Source organism: Gopherus evgoodei, chromosome 7 (assembly GCF_007399415.2).
Source record: "Gopherus evgoodei ecotype Sinaloan lineage chromosome 7, rGopEvg1_v1.p, whole genome shotgun sequence".
NCBI classification, from domain to species: Eukaryota; Metazoa; Chordata; order Testudines; family Testudinidae; genus Gopherus; species Gopherus evgoodei.
Genome location: NC_044328.1, coordinates 81,913,391 through 81,934,329, shown reverse-complemented (window position 1 = coordinate 81,934,329; position 20,939 = coordinate 81,913,391). Strand labels below are relative to the sequence as shown.

General features: G+C 46.4%; 1 protein-coding gene across 6 annotated transcripts; it reads left to right on the top strand.

Moving 5' to 3' along the window:
- Nucleotides 1–43: 43 nt before the first annotated feature.
- Nucleotides 44–20,580, top strand: NPRL2 (NPR2 like, GATOR1 complex subunit). Of its 6 annotated transcripts, none has more exons than XM_030570119.1 (12): nucleotides 44–129; nucleotides 1,499–1,584; nucleotides 1,905–1,996; nucleotides 2,406–2,574; nucleotides 5,289–5,397; nucleotides 6,224–6,360; nucleotides 7,492–7,589; nucleotides 11,171–11,207; nucleotides 11,955–12,048; nucleotides 13,816–13,933; nucleotides 14,503–14,645; nucleotides 19,857–20,580. In XM_030570119.1, exons 2-12 carry the CDS (start codon nucleotides 1,507–1,509, stop codon nucleotides 19,922–19,924), a joined length of 1,143 nt encoding a protein of 380 aa, XP_030425979.1. In that variant the 5' UTR covers nucleotides 44–129; nucleotides 1,499–1,506; the 3' UTR covers nucleotides 19,925–20,580. The 6 variants fall into 6 exon arrangements, with proteins under 6 accessions (XP_030425979.1, XP_030425977.1, XP_030425978.1 ...); XM_030570117.1 differs by having other exon boundaries at nucleotides 83–129; nucleotides 1,392–1,584; XM_030570118.1 differs by lacking the exon at nucleotides 44–129 and adding an exon at nucleotides 130–174.
- Nucleotides 20,581–20,939: the final 359 nt, after the last annotated feature.

The window sequence follows — 20,939 nt, the reverse complement described above, 5'->3', positions numbered from 1 at the left end:
CGCTTCGCCTTCATGCTCCAGGAACACGTGACAAAAGGCGGGGCGCTGTAGTCCTATCCGGGCGAGCCTTCAGTGCCCATGCGTAGATCGGCCGGCTGGGAGTGACACTTTCGTTGCTACCGTGTACGGGTAAGTGTGCTCCTGGGGCGGCTGTGTGCGCATGTGCGAAGTCGGGTAGGTGATTGTTTGGTTTCGTGTCTGCGGCTGAGTTGCAAGGGATGGGGCCCTGTGCCGGTGTTATTGTAGGGTTTCCTGGGAGCGGCTGTTCTTCTGTCCCAACTCTGGGAGGGGAGAGAGGTTGAGGGGGTTGGAACCCAGGACTCCTGGGTTCAGTCCAGGTTCTGGGAAGAGAGAGAGGTCTAGTGGGCTGAGGGGGTTGGGAACCAGAAATCCTGGGTTCTGGCTCCATCGTGGGGAAGGGAGTTTAGTGGCAAGTTCACAGGGCTGGGACTCAGAGTCACCTTCCCCAGCTTGCTGTATGCTCTTGAACAGGCTTTCTGTCTCTGTACAGTCAATGGGGTGATGATACCAGCTGTACTAATGCGCTGACACCCTGGGATGATCAGTGCTATAGAAGCTTTAGGTATTAGCAGCTGTAGCACTGAGCAAAGGAAGTGTGGCTATGGGGGAGGGAAATGTTCTGCAAATATTAATTTGCATTTAAACATGAACTTCAGTTTGACCTTTGTGTTCGTGGTGCATAAAACTTGTGAATTTGAGCTTTGCAACATGAATCTTTGCAAAGAGCTCATATTAAACTTTAATACCCAACAGAAGCAAACTTTGATTTTTTTTTTAATATTCATGCCTAACATTCACCCCATGCCCCTGCTCCTGAGGAATAAAAATTTAAATATTCTGACTAAGATTCCTTTCTCTTGTAGTTGCTGAACTTTAACTCTTGCCTTTTATGATATCGTAATTCTATTCCATTTTTGTGTACCTTTGCAGGACACCTTTCAAGTTAATGTTTTAATCATGTAGAAGTCAGGGAATAACTTTTATATTTTGCATGTACAGTCAACTTCCAGTGGGCAATAGGGTGTGTTAAAGTGTTGCTTCACATAAGTAACTGCTGGATTGGAAGGAGAGGCAAAGGCCTGTTTTGATGTGAAGTGACTTTGTTAATGAGGCAGGGCCCAGCAACTAGTATGGTGATTCCACTGGAATTCAGTGCATAAAGCCACACTAGTGCTGTGTCAAAGACTGAGATATTTTATACACTACCTGTCCCTCCAATACATGTGTATTATCGCACATGGCATTAACTTCAGTCTGTATATGTCACGCAGACCAGATTTACAGCTGCTGTAACTTAACTTTGAACACTTGACTCTTGTGCTTTAAAAATTTGCGTTAATGTAAGGTTTGTATTATTTTTATTGCACTAGTGTTCTCTGTGGGAGAGGGAGAAAAAGACCAAGGGAAGAGAAATCCAAAGAGAATCCACTTGATTGCTCTTTTGGTAAGCATCAGTTCTGTGGTGTATCTCTTGCAGCAATAACCATGGACATCAGCAGCAGAATTGAGTGCATCTTCTTCAGTGAATTCCACCCAACGTTGGGGCCTAAAATAACCTACCAGGTCAGTGATGCCAGAGTATTTGGGGCTGGGGTCTATTGAGTATTCAAACAGTGAACTGAGGGGATTCAGTCTGCTGTCTCCAGCGCCCAGCCAATGCTGGCCTCATCAGCCAAGGGCCTGCAGCTGAGCCCTGTGTGTCTCTTCAGCTGAACTGTGACATTTTATACTGTGACATCTTATGGCTCTCTACAAAAGTGGCTTTTCACAGGTGCTCACTCTCCTTGTCATGCTTGTAGCCTGTTGCTCGGGTTTCTTATGAGACTGTAGGGTTATGTCTGTTGGCTCTTCAGTGATACATTATTGTTTCCTTGGCCGTGCAGGTCCCGGAGGATTTCATATCCCGAGAGCTCTTTGACACAGTCCAGGTGTACATCATCACCAAACCCGAGCTGCAGAACAAGCTCATCACAGTGTGAGTACCACCTAGAGCTGCACTGTATAATCATAGCAATGAGCAACCACCATTTTTCATAATTTAATTACAGGCTGTGCACAAGATGTCAATGAATTTTAACTACTTGGAAACTTTGAAGAGTCTGCGTTTTTCTGTTAAGAGAATTCAGGACAAAGCCTGGCACAGATGCTAAATTTCTTAAATGACTCGCTCTCATAAATTGCTGAACGCGTTTACTTGTAAATTCTCAGAAAATTCATTCTGGGCTCGGAGTAAGGGCTGGGAGTTTGGGGAGGATCCGTTGGATTTTTCATACAAAACAAAGGAGTGTCTATTTTAAAAGCAAAATCATCTTTCACTATGGAGTTCTGACCAGTGCTTCCAGAACAATTGCAGTTGATGGCTTGCGCCTGTTTCTCTTTGATAGGACCGCTATGGACAAGAAGCTGATCGGCTGCCCAGTTTGTATTGAGCACAAAAAATATAGCCGGAACGCTCTGCTTTTCAATCTGGGCTTTGTTTGTGATGCTAGAGCCAAGACTTGTGCATTGGAACCCATCGTGAAGAAATTGGCTGGCTATCTCACCACCTTAGAGGTCAGATTTGGCACTGATGCACCCATTCAATACCTAATGCTTTTTGTCACGGATCCACAGAATTGGTGCTACAACCCCTAGCTTTAGAACGATCTCTAGGAGAAACGCCTTTGGTGTGCCAGACCTCCGAGAGGTCTCGCCCTTCCTACACAGGGTAGGCCCTGTGGTCTGATGTCTTTTTTCCATGCTGAGAGGTGGGGAAATCCATCTCCCTCAGGGTAGTTGGTTGCTAGGTGTCGGTGTCCTGGTGAATAGGTTTTTCATTGTCATCTCAGATTTCCCATTGATATGGGTCGTCCCCCCCCCACCCCGGCCTCAGACAGTACTTTTCCAATGACCCATTCATGCTCAGACAGCTAGGCCACATTCATACCTATGTCTCCCAGCCTGCCCTGAAAGCAAACAGCTCTCCCAGCACTGTAAAAAAAAAAAAAAACAAAACAAAACAACCCACCCCCCTGAGGGGAGTAGCTACCAGCAGTGGGAGTGCGACTGCTAGTGTTGGTGTACCGTCTACACAGCCACTTTACAGTGCTGTAAGTTGCAGCGCTCAGGGGTGTGTTTTCTCACCCCCTTGAGCGAGAAAGTTGCAGTGCTGAAAAGTGGCTGTGTTGACACGGTCTTATTGACATTAATAGATTCCAAGGCCAGAATGGATTGCTGTGATCATCTGGGCTGACCTCCTGTATAACGCAGGCCAGAGAACTTCCCACAATCATTCCTAGAGCAGAGCTTTTAGAAAAACAGCCAGCGTTCATTTACAAATTGTCAGGGAGAAGCCACCACCACCCTTAGTAAATTGTTCCAATGGTTAATTAAAAAGCACATAATGCCACACCCATTCACTTTTTGTTTGTTTATTTAAACCAAATGAAATGTCAGGTAGTGTCTCTTTCTCCCTATTTTCTCTGGTCCATTTCCTGGGAAACTGAGTTCTCATAATGGAGAAACTCCAGCCACTTTTTGTTAAAAATAAGGCTATTTTAAGTCAGGCAGTTTTAATGATTTATATTAAATAATATGGGCGTGGTTTGTTACTACTGAGTGTGAGTTCATTGATTTCAAATTTCCTTTTTAACAGTAAATGGTATAAGCTTTGTATTTTCAGAATCATGCAGGTGACCATAGTGACTGTATAGGGGAGCTTGTAGTTCGGGTGATGTGTGTTGTTTCTTCCTGAGCAACACTTTGAATGGAAACTTAAACTTTCAAGTAAGGTATTGACAGCCCGTGGTAAACATCCCTGATCATTCCCACAGATCTGCCAACAGAGCCATGGAAAACCAGACTTGACACTCCTAATATTTCTCAAGTTAAAAACAGCAAGAATTTTTTTAAAAAACATCCTTTCAGGCCTCTGTGCTTGCTTACGCTGTTATGCAGACAAAACTACACAGGATTGTTTCAGGGGACAAGACAAAGATGCCACGTTTATTATGATAACACAGTTTTATATATGACCAATAACTAATACCTATATACACAAACACGTCCACACACACACACATCAGATGTCTGCAGCTGCTGTATAGTTACCAGTCCTGAACGTAGCTTGAGTCCATAGCTTGATTTTGTAGCTTGGGTTCGTAGCTTATGGCAGCTAACTGCCAGGAAAGCTGGGCACAAGGAAGGGCTGGGTCTGCCCTCCCAAATTGGCAGCAGAACGTTGCACACACCCCCTACCCTCCAAGAAAAAGTCTTCCGTCTCACTCATCTTTCTTATAGGCTTTTAGTTTGAATCCAGAGTCTGTAGGTCTTGCTGTGTCACGCTGTCTCTAGGTTCGGTGTGATTGATCACCTGTCAGATGTGACTTTTAGCTTGGACCTGGCTTTGATTTTCCTTCTATTGTACCTTTGTTCTTTTCTTTTTAGGGTGGACTTTTCTTTCTTTGTTAGGGCTGTTGTTTGCATCTTTAGCCGTTGGTGTTTGAACTTTATTTCATCAGGACAGACTGGCGCTGGAGGTTGATTCCATCATCCATACAGACCTCATTCACACATTTAAACTAAACTAATAAGATTACATTAGGGTTTTGCAAAATGAAGGTTGCAGCAGGCTTTTACAAAATGGAGTCTGAGTTACAATATGGACAAGTGTAAGGAGTGGCAAAGTGAACAGAAGCTGCAACGTAGACAAGTATAATGAATGGCAAACAGTGAGCAGAAGTTACACTATTGAAACAGTGCAAGTTTCAGTGATTTAAGCTGCAATTGGATTGAAATGAAACTTACAAGGTCAGCTGGCTGAAGGCTGTGGCTCTTAACAAGCATCTTAATTGTCAATTAGCCAGTTATTGGGGTAACCGGTTTTATGAATGAGTGTTGTTTCATTCATAAAACTTTACTTATGAAGTTATAATAATAAAATGAATAATTAAAAACAATTTTATTCATCGGTTCTACAACAGCCCTAAACAATAATTCCTTAGGTGAAATCCATTGCGGCGATGGGAGTTTGAGACTTCACTAGAGCCAGGATTTCACCCCTCGATCCTGCATAACACATCATGATGTAAAGGAAAGATTTGTCATTAATTAGATGAGTGACAGGTTTTCAGGATCAGACTAAAAGTAAGAAAAGAACAAAGGAAAAATTACCAGTGGGGTTTCCGTACTGTATCGCCTGCATAACAGCTCCACAGCAGCTTTATAGAGAGATCGGAGGTGGCTTGCTGCTACTGAGAGGCAATGACACTGACCCTGTTCTCTCCTAGCTGGAAAGTGGCTTCATCTCCAATGAAGAGAGTAAACAAAAGCTGGTGCCAATAATGACCATCCTCCTGGAGGAGCTCAACGCCACTGGGAAATGTACTTTGCCAATCGGTAGGGTCTCTGGACATCTAGCTGCAATGTAGTGTTTTCCTGTGTCCCTTCCTAGCCTCACAGTGAGTCCCTTAGCATCACCCCAGTAGTGGATCCTGTCTGAGGCAGAGGAGCCTCCTGATATAAAGTTTGTAGCTTGGGGATGTGGGGTCAGACTTGCAGCTCCACCTGTACCCCACCCTTGTGCTGCTTTTTGTGGTATTTGAAGTGTTGCTCGGGGGACATTTGTGGGGGAGGAGCACAGGGGAGAGAAGGGAGTTAGATGCACTGGGGGAGTGCACTGTTCCCTTATTGCCTCTGGCATCCCTGGAGTGCCAATGGGCTGTGATTACAGCGGAGTTGGCTACTGCTGGGAACAAAAGGGCAGCTGCTCTATACTGACCAGATTGCTGTAACAGAAGGCACGCAAATAGCATAGCTGAAGTATCTTAGTTCAACTTACCTGGCTGTCCTCAAGGCAGCAAGTTGATTGCCGCGGTTCCCCCGTCTACTCCACTTACTCCTCCTGCTGAGGTGGAGTACGGGCATCAATTCGGGGATCAATTTATTGCGTCTAGATGAGACACGATAAATTGATCCCCGATAGATCGATTACTACCCGCTGATCCGGTGGGTAATGTATACATGGCCAGAGTCTTGCACAGAGGATGGAAGGGGAGGTTGGCATCTGAGGGTCAGATCCTTCCCTGGTTTCAGCAGCAGGTGAAATTCCCATTGTTCATGGGGTGGTACTCACACTGTTATATCAGGGCAGATTTTGGTTGGGAAAGTTGAGAGAGACAGATGTTTGCTAGGAGAACCGAGTGCTTTCATCACCTCCTCCTAGATGAATCGAACACCATTCACCTGAAAATGATCGAGCAGCGGCCAGATCCTCCCATTGTGCAGGAGTACGACGTGCCCGTCTTCACTCTGGACAAGGATGACTTCTTCAATGCCCAGTGGGATCTCACCACTCAGCAGGTCTGTCTGCTTCATCCAGGTGGGACTAAGCAGCGGGGACATTCTGATGGGATCATCTCCCATTCCAGCAACTCAGTTAGCTGAATAGAGATGTGACGGGTCGGTTGCGCTACCTGGTGCCCAGTGAACAAGGGGTTAACAACAGCTCAGCAACCTGTAGCCCTTGCCTGGGGACTATAAATCCTCTGCTTGGGAGACAAGAGGAAGGAGAATGCTATTGGGTAGCAGCCTAGCCTTCCCAGAGTCTTAGGACTGGGGAGCTTGATCCCTTTTGTGGAGAAGGCTTTTGCTGATTGCAGTGGTATGCCTCTGCTGAACCATTCCGAGTGAACATGTTGCCAACACTGTCCAAATCAAGCAAAGATGTCCTTTGTGGGGAAGTGTTCATCTAGGGATGTTTAACAAAGTGTTAAATAGTGTGGAGCTCTGCGCTCCAGGTGCAGACACTTCCAAACAGGGTTGGAATACGGAGGTACGCGTGTTTTATAGTGAGGTTGCACTGTATTCTCATTCAGCACGGTATCTCTGTTAAATCTCTTCTGATGGTTTCATTGACCCTTTGTGCATGGACCACATTTACTGGAAAATCTGGCCCAAGGTGGCCTGTGCCTTTTTTGTTCAGTTCTATAACGGTATAATTTTCTTCTCCCAGTGCATGTGATTTTGCAGTTGGATACAAGAGTTCTTGGATGTTAGAAGTGCATGTGTCTGGTGCATAGAACCATATCATTGTCTCATGGAAAAAAAGCTACCTTAAGACAGAGATACCATTGAGAGTATGTATCAGTCACTTAAGGGTAAAATACATTGCAGGGATGTTGTGACTTTCCCCAAACAAAACATTGTAAACACAGGAAGTGTAGAGCTAAAGTTAACTGAAAAGAAATCCAAACATATCAATGCACAGTTAAGGTATCTAAACACGATACTTCTGCCCCATAGTGACACCATTCAATAACCATGCGAATGATGATTGAGGCATTTAATTGTTTGTGGTCATAGATTACATTATCAATCTGAAGACACACTGGATTTCCTCACACGCACGCTCCCCTTGATGTATCTATAGGGAGTCTCACGTGCAGATTTTCTTCTCTTTGGTCTGATCGCTCTCACGTGCTGTCTCCCTAGATCCTGCCGTACATTGATGGATTTCGACACATCCAGAAAATCTCTGCTGAAGCCGACGTGGAGCTCAATTTGGTGCGAATTGCCATCCAGAACCTGCTGTAAGTGCTAAGATCTAGGGCATCGGGAAGGAAAAGGGTCCCTGATCAGAATACTCACACAGATCCATATACCCACCCTTCTTGTCCCCAGTTCTCACTTTAGTCATGCGTCCCGATCCCCTTGACACATGGGCAGGGCCGGCTTTAGGATTTATGGTGCCCTAGGCGAGATTATTAAACTGGTGCCCCTGTGCCTGAACTGCTCTTAGCAACACAAACATAAGCTTACAGTACTGGAAAACTTGCCACATTCACGTTATTAAAACCAGTTTAACTTAATTAAGCACACTGTAATGCTGATGGACTAGCACTAAAGAAGCAGCACTATAGAAAAATTCTGATATGACAGAATGATACATTAAAAAAAATATATTATTTGCATCAAAATTTTATTGGAAATTTATATGAAGAGGTATTGAAACAAAGATTTGTTTTTAATTAAAAGCAATCTCTCTGGCTTTTTTGGCTGCAAAATCAGTAATAATGTCATCATATGACAAAGACAAAGTCGTGTCTTGTTTGATTGCAAGAATAGCAAGACCAGTTAAGTGTTCCTGACTCATTGTAGAGCGGAGATAGTTTTTAATGAGCTTTAGTTTTGAAAAACTCCGTTCTCCTGATGCTACTGTTACAGGAATTGTCAGTAGAATACGAGTGGCAATGTACACATTAGGATATATGTCAACAAGTTTGTGGGTATGAATAAACTGTACAATGTCCATCACCAATTTTGCATGTGGCAACATTGATGACAGTGTACTCAGTTCTTCGTACAGTTCAAGTCCATTTAAATCAAAACCATCACCGTGCTTCAGGAGGCTCTCTAGGTTCTTGCACTTTGTTATTAGTTGCTCTTGTTTTCCTATTTCGTTGAATTTAGTTATGTCATACAAAAATCCAAACTGTTCATGACGTACTTGCAAGGTATTAAACCTTTCATCAACAGCAGATACTGCTTTATCCATCACAACATTAAAAAATTCAACCTCAAATTTCTTTTCTGGATTGTCTATGGGCATGATCTGCTGTACAGATTCTTCACAAAGAAGTGTCCCTGGCCTTTTTAACTCATATTAACTATGTATTTACTTTATGAAAGTTGGAGGAAACACTGTGAAAACGTAAAACATTGGCTGCCCAACTTCTGGGCTGGCAAAAGTTATACTGACTCACAGGGGAAAAAAAAAAAAAGCAGGAGAATCTTAGTACAACATATGGTCACTCTATACCAGGGGTCGGCAACCTTTCAGAAGTAGTGTGCCAAGTTCACTGTAATTTAAGGTTTCTCGTGCCAGTAATACATTTTAATGTTTGTAGAAGGTTTCTCTCTATGTCTATATTATATAAATAAACTATTGTTATTATCTGAGGTCTTGGCCACTGGTCCTGCTCAGGCCATTGCCAGCTGAGTAAATGAAACCCCAAACCGGCAGCGGGCTGGTGGCTGGAACCCTAGACAAGGATCCCAGGCCCTGCTCAGCCCACTGCTGGTCTGGGCTTCTGATCACCAACTCCTGCCAGCCAGGATCCCGGCCGCCCCTCAGCCCGCTACCAGCCTGGGATTCTGCTCACCCAGGCTGGCAGGAGGCAGAGTGGGGCTGGTGGCTGAGCTCCTGACTGGCAAGGGACCGGCAGCCGGAACGCCGGAGTAGCAGTAGGCTGAGTGCTGCTGGCACCCCAGACTGGCAGCAGACTGAGCCACTCAACCCCCCACCAGCCCTGCTCATCCCGCCACCAGCCCACTCAGCCCGCTGCCGGCTGAGTGAATGGAACCCCAGGCTGACAGCAGGTTGAGTGGTTCAGCTGGCCTGCTCAGCCCACTGCCAGCCTGGGGTTCCTTGGGGGTCCCCAGGCCAGCAGCAGGTGCTGAGTGGGGCCGATGGCTGGTATCCCAGCTGGCAATAGGGCAGCAGCCAGAACCCCAGAGCAGTGATGGGCTGAGCCGCTCAGCCTGCTGCTACATACCATCAAAAATCAGCTCACTTGCCACCTTTGACACGTGTGCCATAGGTTGCCGACCCCTGCTTTATACACTAGTAAGGAGATGAGCATATTACAGTTGTTGGAGGGCTCTTATCAGGAGTAACAGGCTATAGGAAAGTCAGTCAACATTTTTTGTTTCTCTGATGAAAATTGGCCCACTCCCTGTCTCAAACCAAACCTGTCACTAATAATTGTCAACAACTTAATTTTCTGTTTTTGGCTAAGATATTGATTTTTTTAAAAAAAAATATTGAAATTGGATTCAGGATTGTTAGCAAGAATTTTTGGCAAACAAAGTTGTTAAATGACAATCTAAATGGCAACACAGTACTGCTTTCATGCTTGGCTCACCCCCCAGCCTGCTGGTCCAACAGCTGAAGTAGAGGAGGAGATAGGTGGAAAACTGCAGGACCCCAAAATCCACCTCTTGGGGTGCAGAGTGGCAACAGCAGCAGCAAACCCTCAGGTCCAATCACACGCCAATGGGCACCACCACCAGCCTTACGGACCATGGTGAAGTTAGCACAGTATCTGATCTCAGGGACGGGGCACCCATGGAGCCACAGCAGCTCATCCTGCCCTGTGCAGATCCCCCCGGATGAGATGGATCGCTGGCAGCTGCCAGACCAGGGGAGAGGCGCTCCCCAGCTAGGGTGGCCAGATCCCGATGTCCTGATTTTATAGGGCCAGTCCCGATATTTGGGGCTTTGTCTTATATAGGCACCAATTACCCCCACCTAGAGTGACCAGACAGAAAGTGTGAAAAATCAGGACAGGGATGGGGGGGGGGGGTAAAAGGAGCCTACATAAGAAAAAGACCCCAAAATTGGGACTGTCCCTATAAAATAGGGATATCTGATTACTGTACCCCAATCCCCTATCCTGATTTTTCACACATCTGGCTAACCCCAGCCAAGCTCTGTGTGACATTCCAATTCTGGCTGCCTGCTGAGGAAGTGAGTTACTTTCACTTTCATTCCTCAGCAGGCAGCCAGCCAGCCTCCCCCCGCCTATCCCCCAGCACCTCACCCAACCCAGCCCTGACGGAGGGGAGGGAGGAGAGAGAGAGGGGTGCTCCTGGGGAAGAGGGAGAAAGGAGGGGGTGCTCCGTGAGGTGGGTGGGGAGAAGAATGGATGTTATGGGGGATAACAAAGGATACTGGTTCCAGAGCCACAGAGCCTGCCTCACCTCACCTCAGCCGGGGCGGGAAAGAGTCACACTCACAGGTGAGCTCCTTCCCCAACCCCTACCCCCTTCTCTTTCCAGAGACCCCAGCAGCCAATCCCATTCCTCAGACTGTGCTGCATTCGGCTCTCTCTAGGACCCAGCAGCCCTGCTTCTACACTGTCTGGGCTGCCTGCAGAGTGGTGCCCCCAGGCAGAGTGAGGCCCTATTTTGCCTATGCCTAAGGACGGCCCTGCACATGGGACTCCAAATTTAGAAGAAATTCCCTGCAGAGTTCCCTGTAGAGGAAGCACTATAGAAAACCCAGCCTGCAGCTAGTGGAGAGTAATAAAACCTGTGCATTCACTAGGGAAGAGGCTGGTGTTTGAATCCAAAATCAGTGATTTCTAATGTTTCATTGTCTGTCTTACAGATACTATGGGGTGGTGACTCTGGTCTCCATACTTCAGGTGGGTTTGGCTAGGAGCAAAAGATTCCAGCGCATTATTAGCCTGACACATGTGACCTTTCACCTCTGGAGATCTGGTCTCTCTTGGAAGAAGTCTGCTGGCCTCATGTTAGGCACAGCACAAAACTACCTCACTAGTGGACAGACTTGGGAGAAGACCTAGGACAAACCGGTATGGGAGTGCCAGGCTGGTACTAAGAACCACAATAGGGTTGTAAAGCTTTAGTACTGACCTGCAGCTCTGCTATTGTACTTGGCAGTATGACTGGAGCTGGGACATCTGAATACATGGGACCTGCTATGTTTTTCCCTATATTCTTTTAATGGTGCCTGGTTTCTGGTACTGTTGGGGAGAGGACTGCATACAGGACACATCTGCTTTAACACTCACGTGGGTATAAACAGAACTGTAGGCCTGGGGCAGCAGTGGCTGTAGAATTTGATCAAGCAGAATCACTGGCTAACAATGCCAGATTTAGAAAGGGGAAGAATCTTGTGCTTCTGACATGCAGTTGCATCCTATGCTCTATAGAGGGTAATTCTTCTAGGACAGCACAGTGCTTTGGTTCACATGCCAGTTACACTCCTCTATGGTGGTCATGTGCGGCAGGTGCTTTTCTCCTTGGCTGGCTCCACCAAATTGTTTGTCTTGGAGTCTCTAGTGTTGTTTGGCTTAAATCCTAGGCCCAGAGCTAAAACTCTTCAGCCTCTGGTTGATAGTAATTTCATCTCTCTCTCTCCTTCCCAGTACTCAAATGTATACTGTACTACACCTAAAGTCCAGGATCTGGTGGATGATAAATGCCTCCAGGAAGAATGTCTCTCTTATGTCACCAAGCAAGGTATAGCAGGCCTGAACTGAGCTATATATATGATAAGATTGTGTTGGCCCAGTATATGCTCTCGCGGCCTTCTGATTCCTCCAGAGACCTGCTAGGGACTTGGAAACCAAAAGTCCAGCGTTGGCTCTTTCTCCCTAGAGTTTGCTCATGACACAAGGCTGATAGTGGGGCCTTCAAGTTTGTGTACTAGGACCTGTGTTTAGTATGTTAATGATCTGACAAAGGGGTTGAGTATTGAGGCAGATGCCACAAAGTTATTTACATTAGTCATAGAATCATAGATTATTAGGGTTGGAAGGGACCTCAGGAGATCGTCTAGTCCACCCCCCAATCCCCAAATGGCCCCCTCAAGGATTGAATTCACAACCCTGGGTTCAGCAGGCTAAAGCTTAAACCACTGAGCTATCGCTCCCCCCAAGTCAAGATGAGGGATGGCTGGGAGGAACTTCAGAGAGACCTAACCAAGCGAGGTGAGTGGCACCACAATGGGAAATGAAACTGAGTGTTGATAGATGTAAAGTAATGCACAGTGGAAGGGAAAACTTTAACTACTTCCACGCCTGCCAGGGTTCTAAGTCAACTGTATCAGTTCAAAGAAGGGACCTGGGCATCATTGTACACAGATCAATGGAGACTTCTACTCAGTAGGCAGCTGCAATTAAAAAAGCAGACCAGATGGTTAGAGGCATAAGGAATGGGGTGGAGAATAATAGACTCTTTTAATGTTTTTGTATAAATCAGCGGTGCAGCCTCATCTGAAATGCTGTATGTATTTCTAACCACCCAGCCCCAAAAGGATATTGCAGAATCAGAGGGGTTAAGAAAAGAGTGAGAATAGAAAACGTGGTCATCATCTTAGAAAGGAGACAACGAAGAGGGGATGCGATAGAAGTCTATAAAATAATGAATGGGCTAGAGAAGGGAGGAGAGGAGTTTCTGTGCTCCCTGTGATGTAACGCAAGAACAAGAGGACATCAAATAAAATTAAAAGGTAGCAAATTCAAAAAAGGAAATACATTTTCCCACTGTGTGTAATTAGATGGTGGAATTCACTGCCACAGGATGTTGCGGAGGCCAAGAATTTAACAGAATTTAAAAAGGGATTGAATAATGATATATGGATGGCAAGAATAGTCAGTTACCATAATTAATGATACAATTAGAAGGGATATTAAACCTTGTGCTTCAGGTTTTAAGACAATTTCTAACTATTAGAGACCAGGATGCTATTTAATCTGCCCCCCACATTATCCCAAATCAACTATTGCAGAGTTCTTACATCTCTCTCTGACTCAGCTGGTACTGGCTGCTGTCAGAGACAGGCGGCTGGGCTGGATGGACCTTGGCTCTGATCCAGTGTGTCCATTTCCTATGAGCTTGGTAAGAGCGAAGCCACATTGGGAGCACTTCTCCAGGCGAGAATGTTGTGTCCCTTTGCAGGACTTGGACCTGATACTCAGACCCGAGGTGATACCATCTTTCAGCTGAGATGCTAAACCAGGGTCTTGTGAAGTCCCACGCATTCTGGTAGAACGTCACGATCTCAGAGTCTGGGATAAGCCGTGTGTCCTGACCAGTGTTTCCTCCTTTTGATTGGTGCAATGACCTGCAGGAGCACACAAAGGCAGCTCCATATTTCTGTGTTGATACCGTTCCACCACCATTTAACTTGGGGATGGTAGTGATATTGGCCAGGCCCTGTTAATCTCCAGGACTATCTCTTCCTTAGCTCTATCCCCTGTTCAGTGGTGTCTCTCTTCCCCACAGGTCACAAGCGAGCCAGTCTGAGAGACGTCTTCCAGCTCTACTGCGGGCTGAGCCCTGGCACGACGGTGCGAGACCTCATCTGCCGCTACACCCTGCAGCTCCAGAGAGTGGATGAAAGGTCTGAGGCTACATCCCCTTTCCGAAGGAAGCTCTGAGGATGAGGCCATGATATTACTGCATGCCAGTGCAAGTGCAGATGTATGCCAGTGGCTCAATGATGCGGGAAGCCCATGGCTAGTTAGCAGACCTAGCTTAGGGTGTCCCCCTCTATCATTCACCGAACTTTACATATGGGGAAACTGAGGCACAGCAGCAAAGTGACTTACCCAGGGTCACACAGTGAAGCTGCAGCAGAAGCAGGCGCACAGCCCAGGTCTCCTGACTCTTGTTTCTTGCTCTAGCACCTTCCTTTTTCAGAGTCATACTGAGATTATGGTTTACTTTCTGCCGGCCCAGCAGCCCTAACTGTTGGGTCGTGTGGTAAAGTCCTTCTCATTGGTGTGTAACCTCCAAACCTGCTGGCAGGTCACCTGCTCAGTGTTCTGACTTGGCTCTAATGAGAGGAGAGGCTGGGTTGGAGCTGAGCCCCTACTGGTATTTGAGACCATGTGGCTGGTGAATGGACCCTTCCAACTCTAGGTTTTCTGGGATGGCAGCCCTTCTGAGAGAAATTCCTTCTTCTCTCAGGAAGCTTGTCCAGTTTGGTTTGATGAAGGGCCTCATCCGACGGCTCCAGAAGTATCCCGTGAAGATAGTGCGGGATGAGAAAAGTCACCCAGCCCGGCTGTACACGGGCTGCCACAGCTACGATGAGATCTGCTGTAAAACAGGTACAGGAACCCAGCTTTGTTTGTGAGGAAGGGAGGAGAGACCAAGCATGGCTCAGCAGTAGGAGAGGGTGTTAATTCAAGGTCCGTAACATTTGGTACTCTAGGATTTGCATTGCAGTAGCACCTATGAGCTGCAGTCATTGCATTAGGCTCTGTGCTGCTGTGGGAGGGATTTTATTCTTGCAGTTTGGATGAGCGGGAAACTTAGCGGGAGCGGGAAAGAATCCATTGATTATCCTTCATGTGGGAACGAATGACACGGCCAGTTACTCGCTGGACTGTATCAAGGAGGACTATGCCAGACTGGGGAAGAGGCTCAAAGACATCGAGGCTCAGGTGATCTTCAGTGGGATTCTGCCAGTTCCTAGAGCGGGGCGACGAAGGAGTGACAAGATTATGGCGATCAACAGATGGCTCAGGGAGTGGTGTTATAAGGAGGGCTTTGGGATGTACGGTCACTGGGAAGCGTTTACGGGTAGACGACTGTTCGCTCAGGATGGACTTCATCTAAGCAAGGAGGGAAATAGAATTCTAGGATGGAGGCTCACCGACCTCATCAAGAGAGCTTTAAACTAGGAAGTTGGGGGAGATGGTTGGGAGATGTTCAGGAGATCTCCACGCCGGAATATAGCCTGGAGAGGGAAGTAAACAAAGTGAGGGGATACCCTTGCGGTCCCAAGATTTGATCCAAGGAGGAATAATGGAGTAGAAACCAGAGTAACGGGTGATGCTGGTGGTAGAAAGTCTCTGCATGACGGGGGAAGGAATGTCACTGATGCCAAACGCCGAAAATTAAAAGGTCTGTACACTAATGCGAGGAGCCTAGGCAACAAGATGGAGGAACTGGAGTTACTGGTGCAGGAAGTGAAACCAGATATTATAGGGATAACTGAAACCTGGTGGAATAGTACTCATGACTGGAGCACGGGTATTGAAGGCTATGTGCTGTTTAGAAAAGACAGGAAGAAAGGCAAAGGTGGTGGAGTAGCCTTGTACATCAATGATTAAATTAACTGTAGCGAAATAAGAAGCGATGGAATGGATAAGACAGAGTCTGTCTGGGCGAAAATCACACTGGGTAAAAAAGCAACTAGAGCTTCCCCTGAGATACTGCTTGGGGTGTGCTACAGACCGCCGGGATCTGATTGGGATATGGATAGAGACCTCTTTAATGTCTTTAATGAAGTAAACACAAAGGGGAATTGTGTGATTATGGGGGACTTCAACTTCCCGGATATAGACTGGAGGACGAGTGCTTGCAAGAATAATAGGGGTCAGATTTTTCTGGATGTGATAGCGGATGGATTTCTTCATCAAGTAGTTGAAGTACCTATGAGAGGGGATGCCATTTTAGATTTGGTGTTGGTGAGCAGTGAGGACCTCATAGAAGAAATGGTGGTAGGGGACAACCTTGGTTCGAGTGATCATGAGCTGATTCAGTTCAAACTAGATGGAAGGATAAACAAATGTAGATCTGGGATTAGGGTTTTTGACTTCTCGAGGGCTAATTTTAAAGAGTTAAGGAAATTAGGGAAGTGGATTGGACGGAGGAATTAGTGGATTTAAATGCGGAGGAGGCCTGGAATTACTTTAAGTCGCAGCTGCGGAGACTGTCGGAAGCCTGCATCCCGAGAAAGGGGAAAAAACCATAGGCAGGAGTTGTAGGCCAAACTGGATGAGCAAGCAACTCAGGGAGGGGATTAGACAAAAGCAGAAAGCTTACAGGGAGTGGAAGAAAGGCAGGATCAGTAAGGAAAGCTACCTTGGTGAGGTCAGAACATGTAGGGATAAAGTGAGGAAGGCTAAAAGCCACATTGAACTGGACCTTGCAAAGGGAATCAAAACCAATAGTACAAGGTTCTACAGCCACATAAATAAGAAGAAAACAAAGAAAGAAGAAGTGGGGCCGCTATACACTGAGGATGGAATGGAGGTTAAGGATAACCTAGGCATGGCCCAACATCTAAACAAGTACTTTGCCTCAGTTTTTAATAAGACTAGTGAGGAACCTTGCGATGATGGAGGGATGATAAACGGGAATGTGGATATGGAAGTGGATATTACCGCAACTGAGGTAGAGGCCACACTTGAACAGCTCGATGGGACGAAGTCGGAGGGCCCGGACAATCTCCATCTGAGGATATTAAAGGAACTGGCGCGTGAAATTGCGAGCCCGTTAGCGAGAATTTTTAAGCAATCTATAAACTCGGGGGTTGTGCCGTATGACTGGAGGATTGCTAATGTAGTTCCTATTTTTAAGAAAGGGAATAAAAGTGATCCGGGTAATTATAGGCCTGTTAGCTTGACGTCTGTAGTATGTAAGGTCTTGGAAAAAATTTTAAGGGAGAAAGTAGTTAAGGACATAGAGGTCAATGGTAATTGGGACGAATTGCAACACGGATTTACTAAAGATAGATCGTGTCAAACCAATCTGATCTCCTTTTTTGAGAAGGTGACGGATTACTTAGATAAAGGAAATGCGGTAGATATAATTTACCTAGATTTCAGTAAGGCGTTCGACACGGTTCTGCACGGGGAACTGTTAGTTAAATTGGAAAAGATGGGAATGAATATGAAAGTTGTAAGGTGGATAAGGAACTGGTTAAAGGGGAGACTCCTGAGGGTCGTATTGAAAGGTGAACTGTCAGGCTGGAAGGAGGTCACTAGTGGAGTCCCTCAAGGATCCGTTTTGGGACCGATCTTATTTAACCTTTTTATTACTGACCTTGGCACAAAGAGCGGGAATGTGCTAATAAAGTTTGTGGATGACACAAAGCTGGGGGGTATTGCTAACACGGAGAAGGACAGGGATACTATTCAGGAAGATCTGAACCACCTTGTGAACTGGAGTAATAGAAATAGGATGAAATACAATAGTGAAAAGTGCAAGGTCATGCATTTAGGAATTAATAATAAGAATTTTGGATATACATTGGGGTCGCATCAGTTGGAAGCGACGGAGGAGGAGAAGGACCTTGGGGTACTGGTTGATAGCAGGATGACTATGAGTCGCCAATGTGATACGGCTGTTAAAAAAGCAAATGCGATTTTGGGATGCATCAGGCGGGGTATTTCCTGCAAGGATAAGGAGGTGTTAGTACCGTTATATAAGGCGTTGGTGAGACCCCATCTGGAATACTGTGTGCAGTTCTGGTGTCCCATGTTCAAGAAGGATGAATTCAAACTGGAACAGGTTCAGAGACGGGCTACAAGGATGATCCGAGGAATGGAAAAACTGCCTTATGAAAGGAGACTCAAAGAGCTTGGCTTGTTTAGCCTGGCCAAAAGAAGGCTGCGGGGGGATATGCTTGCTCTATATAAATATATCAGGGGGGTTAACGTTAGGGAGGGAGAGGAATTATTTAAGTTTAGTACTAATGTAGGCACGAGGACGAATGGGTATAAACTGGATATTAGGAAGTTTAGACTTGAAATTAGACGAAGGTTTCTAACCATTAGAGGAGTGAAGTTCTGGAACAGCCTTCCGAGGGAAGTAGTAGGGGCAAAAGACTTTTCTGGCTTTAAGACAAAGCTTGATAAGTATATGGAGGGGATGTTATGATAGGATCGTTAATTTGGGCAATTGATCTTGGATTACCACCAGATAGGTCTGCTCAATGGTCTGCGGGGAGATGTTGGATGGGATGGGAACTGAGTTACTGCAGAGAATTCCTTCTTGGGTGCTGGCTGGTGAGTCTTGCCCACATGCTCAGGGTTTAGCTGATCGCCATATTTGGGGTCGGGAAGGAATTTTCCTCCAGGGCGGATTGGCAGGGGCCCTGGAGGTTTTTCGCCTTCCCCTGCAGCGTGGGGCACGGGTCGCTTGCTGGTGGTTTCTCTGCAGCTTGAGGTCTTCAAACCAATTTTGAGGATTTCAATAACTCGGTCCTGGGATAGGGGTTGTTATAAAATTGGATGGGTGAGTTCTGTGGCCTGCCTTGTGCAGGAGGTCAGACTAGATGATCATATTGGTCCCTTCTGACCTATGAGTCTATGAGTAGCAGCAATATTGCAGGAGTTGCAAGGCACCAGACAAACCCACTTGATCAAATGAAATAACTTGCAGACATTGCCCAACTTCACCTTGTAAGAAACCTAGCTGAGAGCCGTTTTCCAGCCGTGCTGGGCCCTAACAGTGGGAACTCAGGGCCCCAAAAGAGGTTCTGGCTCAGGAGACCCTTTCAGCAGAATCCATTTGATTATTTTTTTTTCCTGGTCCTTTTTTGAATCCTGTTTAGACAGCAAAATATTAGTGTTCACAGTGGGGTCGCTGCTAGTATAAGACAGTGCTGCATGCAGCTCATAAAAGTTTAAAATCTAGAACAGATGCAGAACAAACAGTTCAGCTGTATGCTAGAGACTTTAGAGAGAGATGCAGAAGGAATCTCGTGGCAATCGCTGAAAAACTCAGTGGAAAGGTGTGTTTTGGAGAGGGAGCTGGCTGTAGGAGGGGATTTGAGAGCTGAGCACTTCAGAAGGGTATTGGATGAACCTTTTTTCCTCTGGAGACTTGGATTTAAAAGTGGATATGCCCCACACCTAGCACCAACTTAGTGGTCTTAATTAGATCCCCACTGAAGGAATAGCTGTCCATGTCTCAACCGCTGGACTGCTTGGGGTGCTGGAGTGTCTGCTCAGGACCAGCCTAAGAGAAGGGTTGGCATAGAGGAGTTACAGGAGAGGGGGAATGATGCCTGAGCCACTGAGATCACTGGTTATACCAGTGAGGGAGGATGTTCTCTGGGAAGGGCTAAAACTGAAATGGGCGTCAGAGGTGAGGAGTTTTTTGGGCAAGATTGCAAAAGCGTGGGTGTCAGAGGTGAGGATTGAGATAGGTTGGCAAAGCAGAACAGGGAAAGCTGGCACAGTGCCAGTCTACATTGAGTCTTCCTTTTATCAGACATGGCCATCAGCACTGAAATGGTAATTGCTGAGATAGCAGGATCAAACTGTGGTATCTGGCTGGTCTAGGTCTCTGTTTTAGCCCCACTTTTCCAGTGACCAAGCTGAGGGAGACACAATCCAGAATCTGTGGATTCACTGTTGGGCCATTCTTCAGCTGAAACCAAGACCCAGTGGCGTTCTAGTCTTGTCACCCCTCTGCCTGCCTTTCCCCCCATTAGACATAACAAGGACTTTGGTTGGCAGAGTGGACTCACGTTAGTGCTATAGATGTGCTGGTTCTAACATTGTTCTCTGCTTCTTCCTGAGGCATGAGCTACCGAGAGCTGGATGAGAGACTGGAGAATGATCCCAACATCATTGTTTGCTGGAAGTGAATCTCTCTTGGGGAAGGAGCAGCAGCACCCTGCCCCACAGGAAAAAGAACACTGGAAAAGGATGGCTGAGCTGTCCACATCATGGAGAGGAACTGAGACCCCTGACTGCGGCACTTTCAAGGGACTTGGCTCCTTTAGTGGAGAGTATATTGTGTATTTCAGGCTAATGCTGCTTGGAGAAAGAGAGAGAACTCGCATTGGATGTCTTTGCATTCCTCCACAATGGCAAAGCATAGGTCCCACCTCTCAGCACAGAGTGCTGGCCAGCTGCTTTTTGCCATGTGCCACTGAAATCATCGGTTCCATGGTGTCTGTGCCGACCTTCTTGTGGCCAGACTAGGTCACATAGAAACACTGTCATCACTATATTGGGGAATGTTGTAGGGTATTGCTGCACATACAATCTACATATGGAACACCTGAGTCCTTGTGTTAAAAGGGAAGGGGCTGGTTTCCTTCCCACTCTCAGAAGCACTGACAGCTTTGCCTCAACTATTTCTTCTCCAGCCTCCCCCATTGCAGCTGGGAACGAAACACCTATGCTTGCTGTTCTGTGGATCTAGCAGCAGAGGGTGCTGTAGGAGTGGAGTAGCCAGGTTAGGTAAACAGAGGCGGGGGCCGAGTGAGTGAATAGTAATAAAACTGTTGAAATTGCATTTTGAAGTTTTGGTGAATTTCCAGCTTCGTGGAGGATGGAAACGGGGAGTGTGAGCTGGTGTTCTAATGGGACTAAAAGGTCATTGCTTAGAACTAGTCTGGCTTTGGTTATGATGGGTGCTGTGTGGAAGGTGAAATGGTTAACCCTCTATTGTCGAATGCAGACTTTCCCAACCTGTGGGTCGGGCCCCAAAACTGGGTTGCCAGAATGCTTCAAAGGGTAGCATGGCAACTCCTGTCCCATGGGGCAGGCTGGGCTCACCTCCCTGCTCCAGGCACTGCAGTGTCTGGAGCCACTCAGGTTTGGCCCAGCTGCTATGATGGCAGGAGCACAGGTAGGTCAAATTTGAGTGAATGG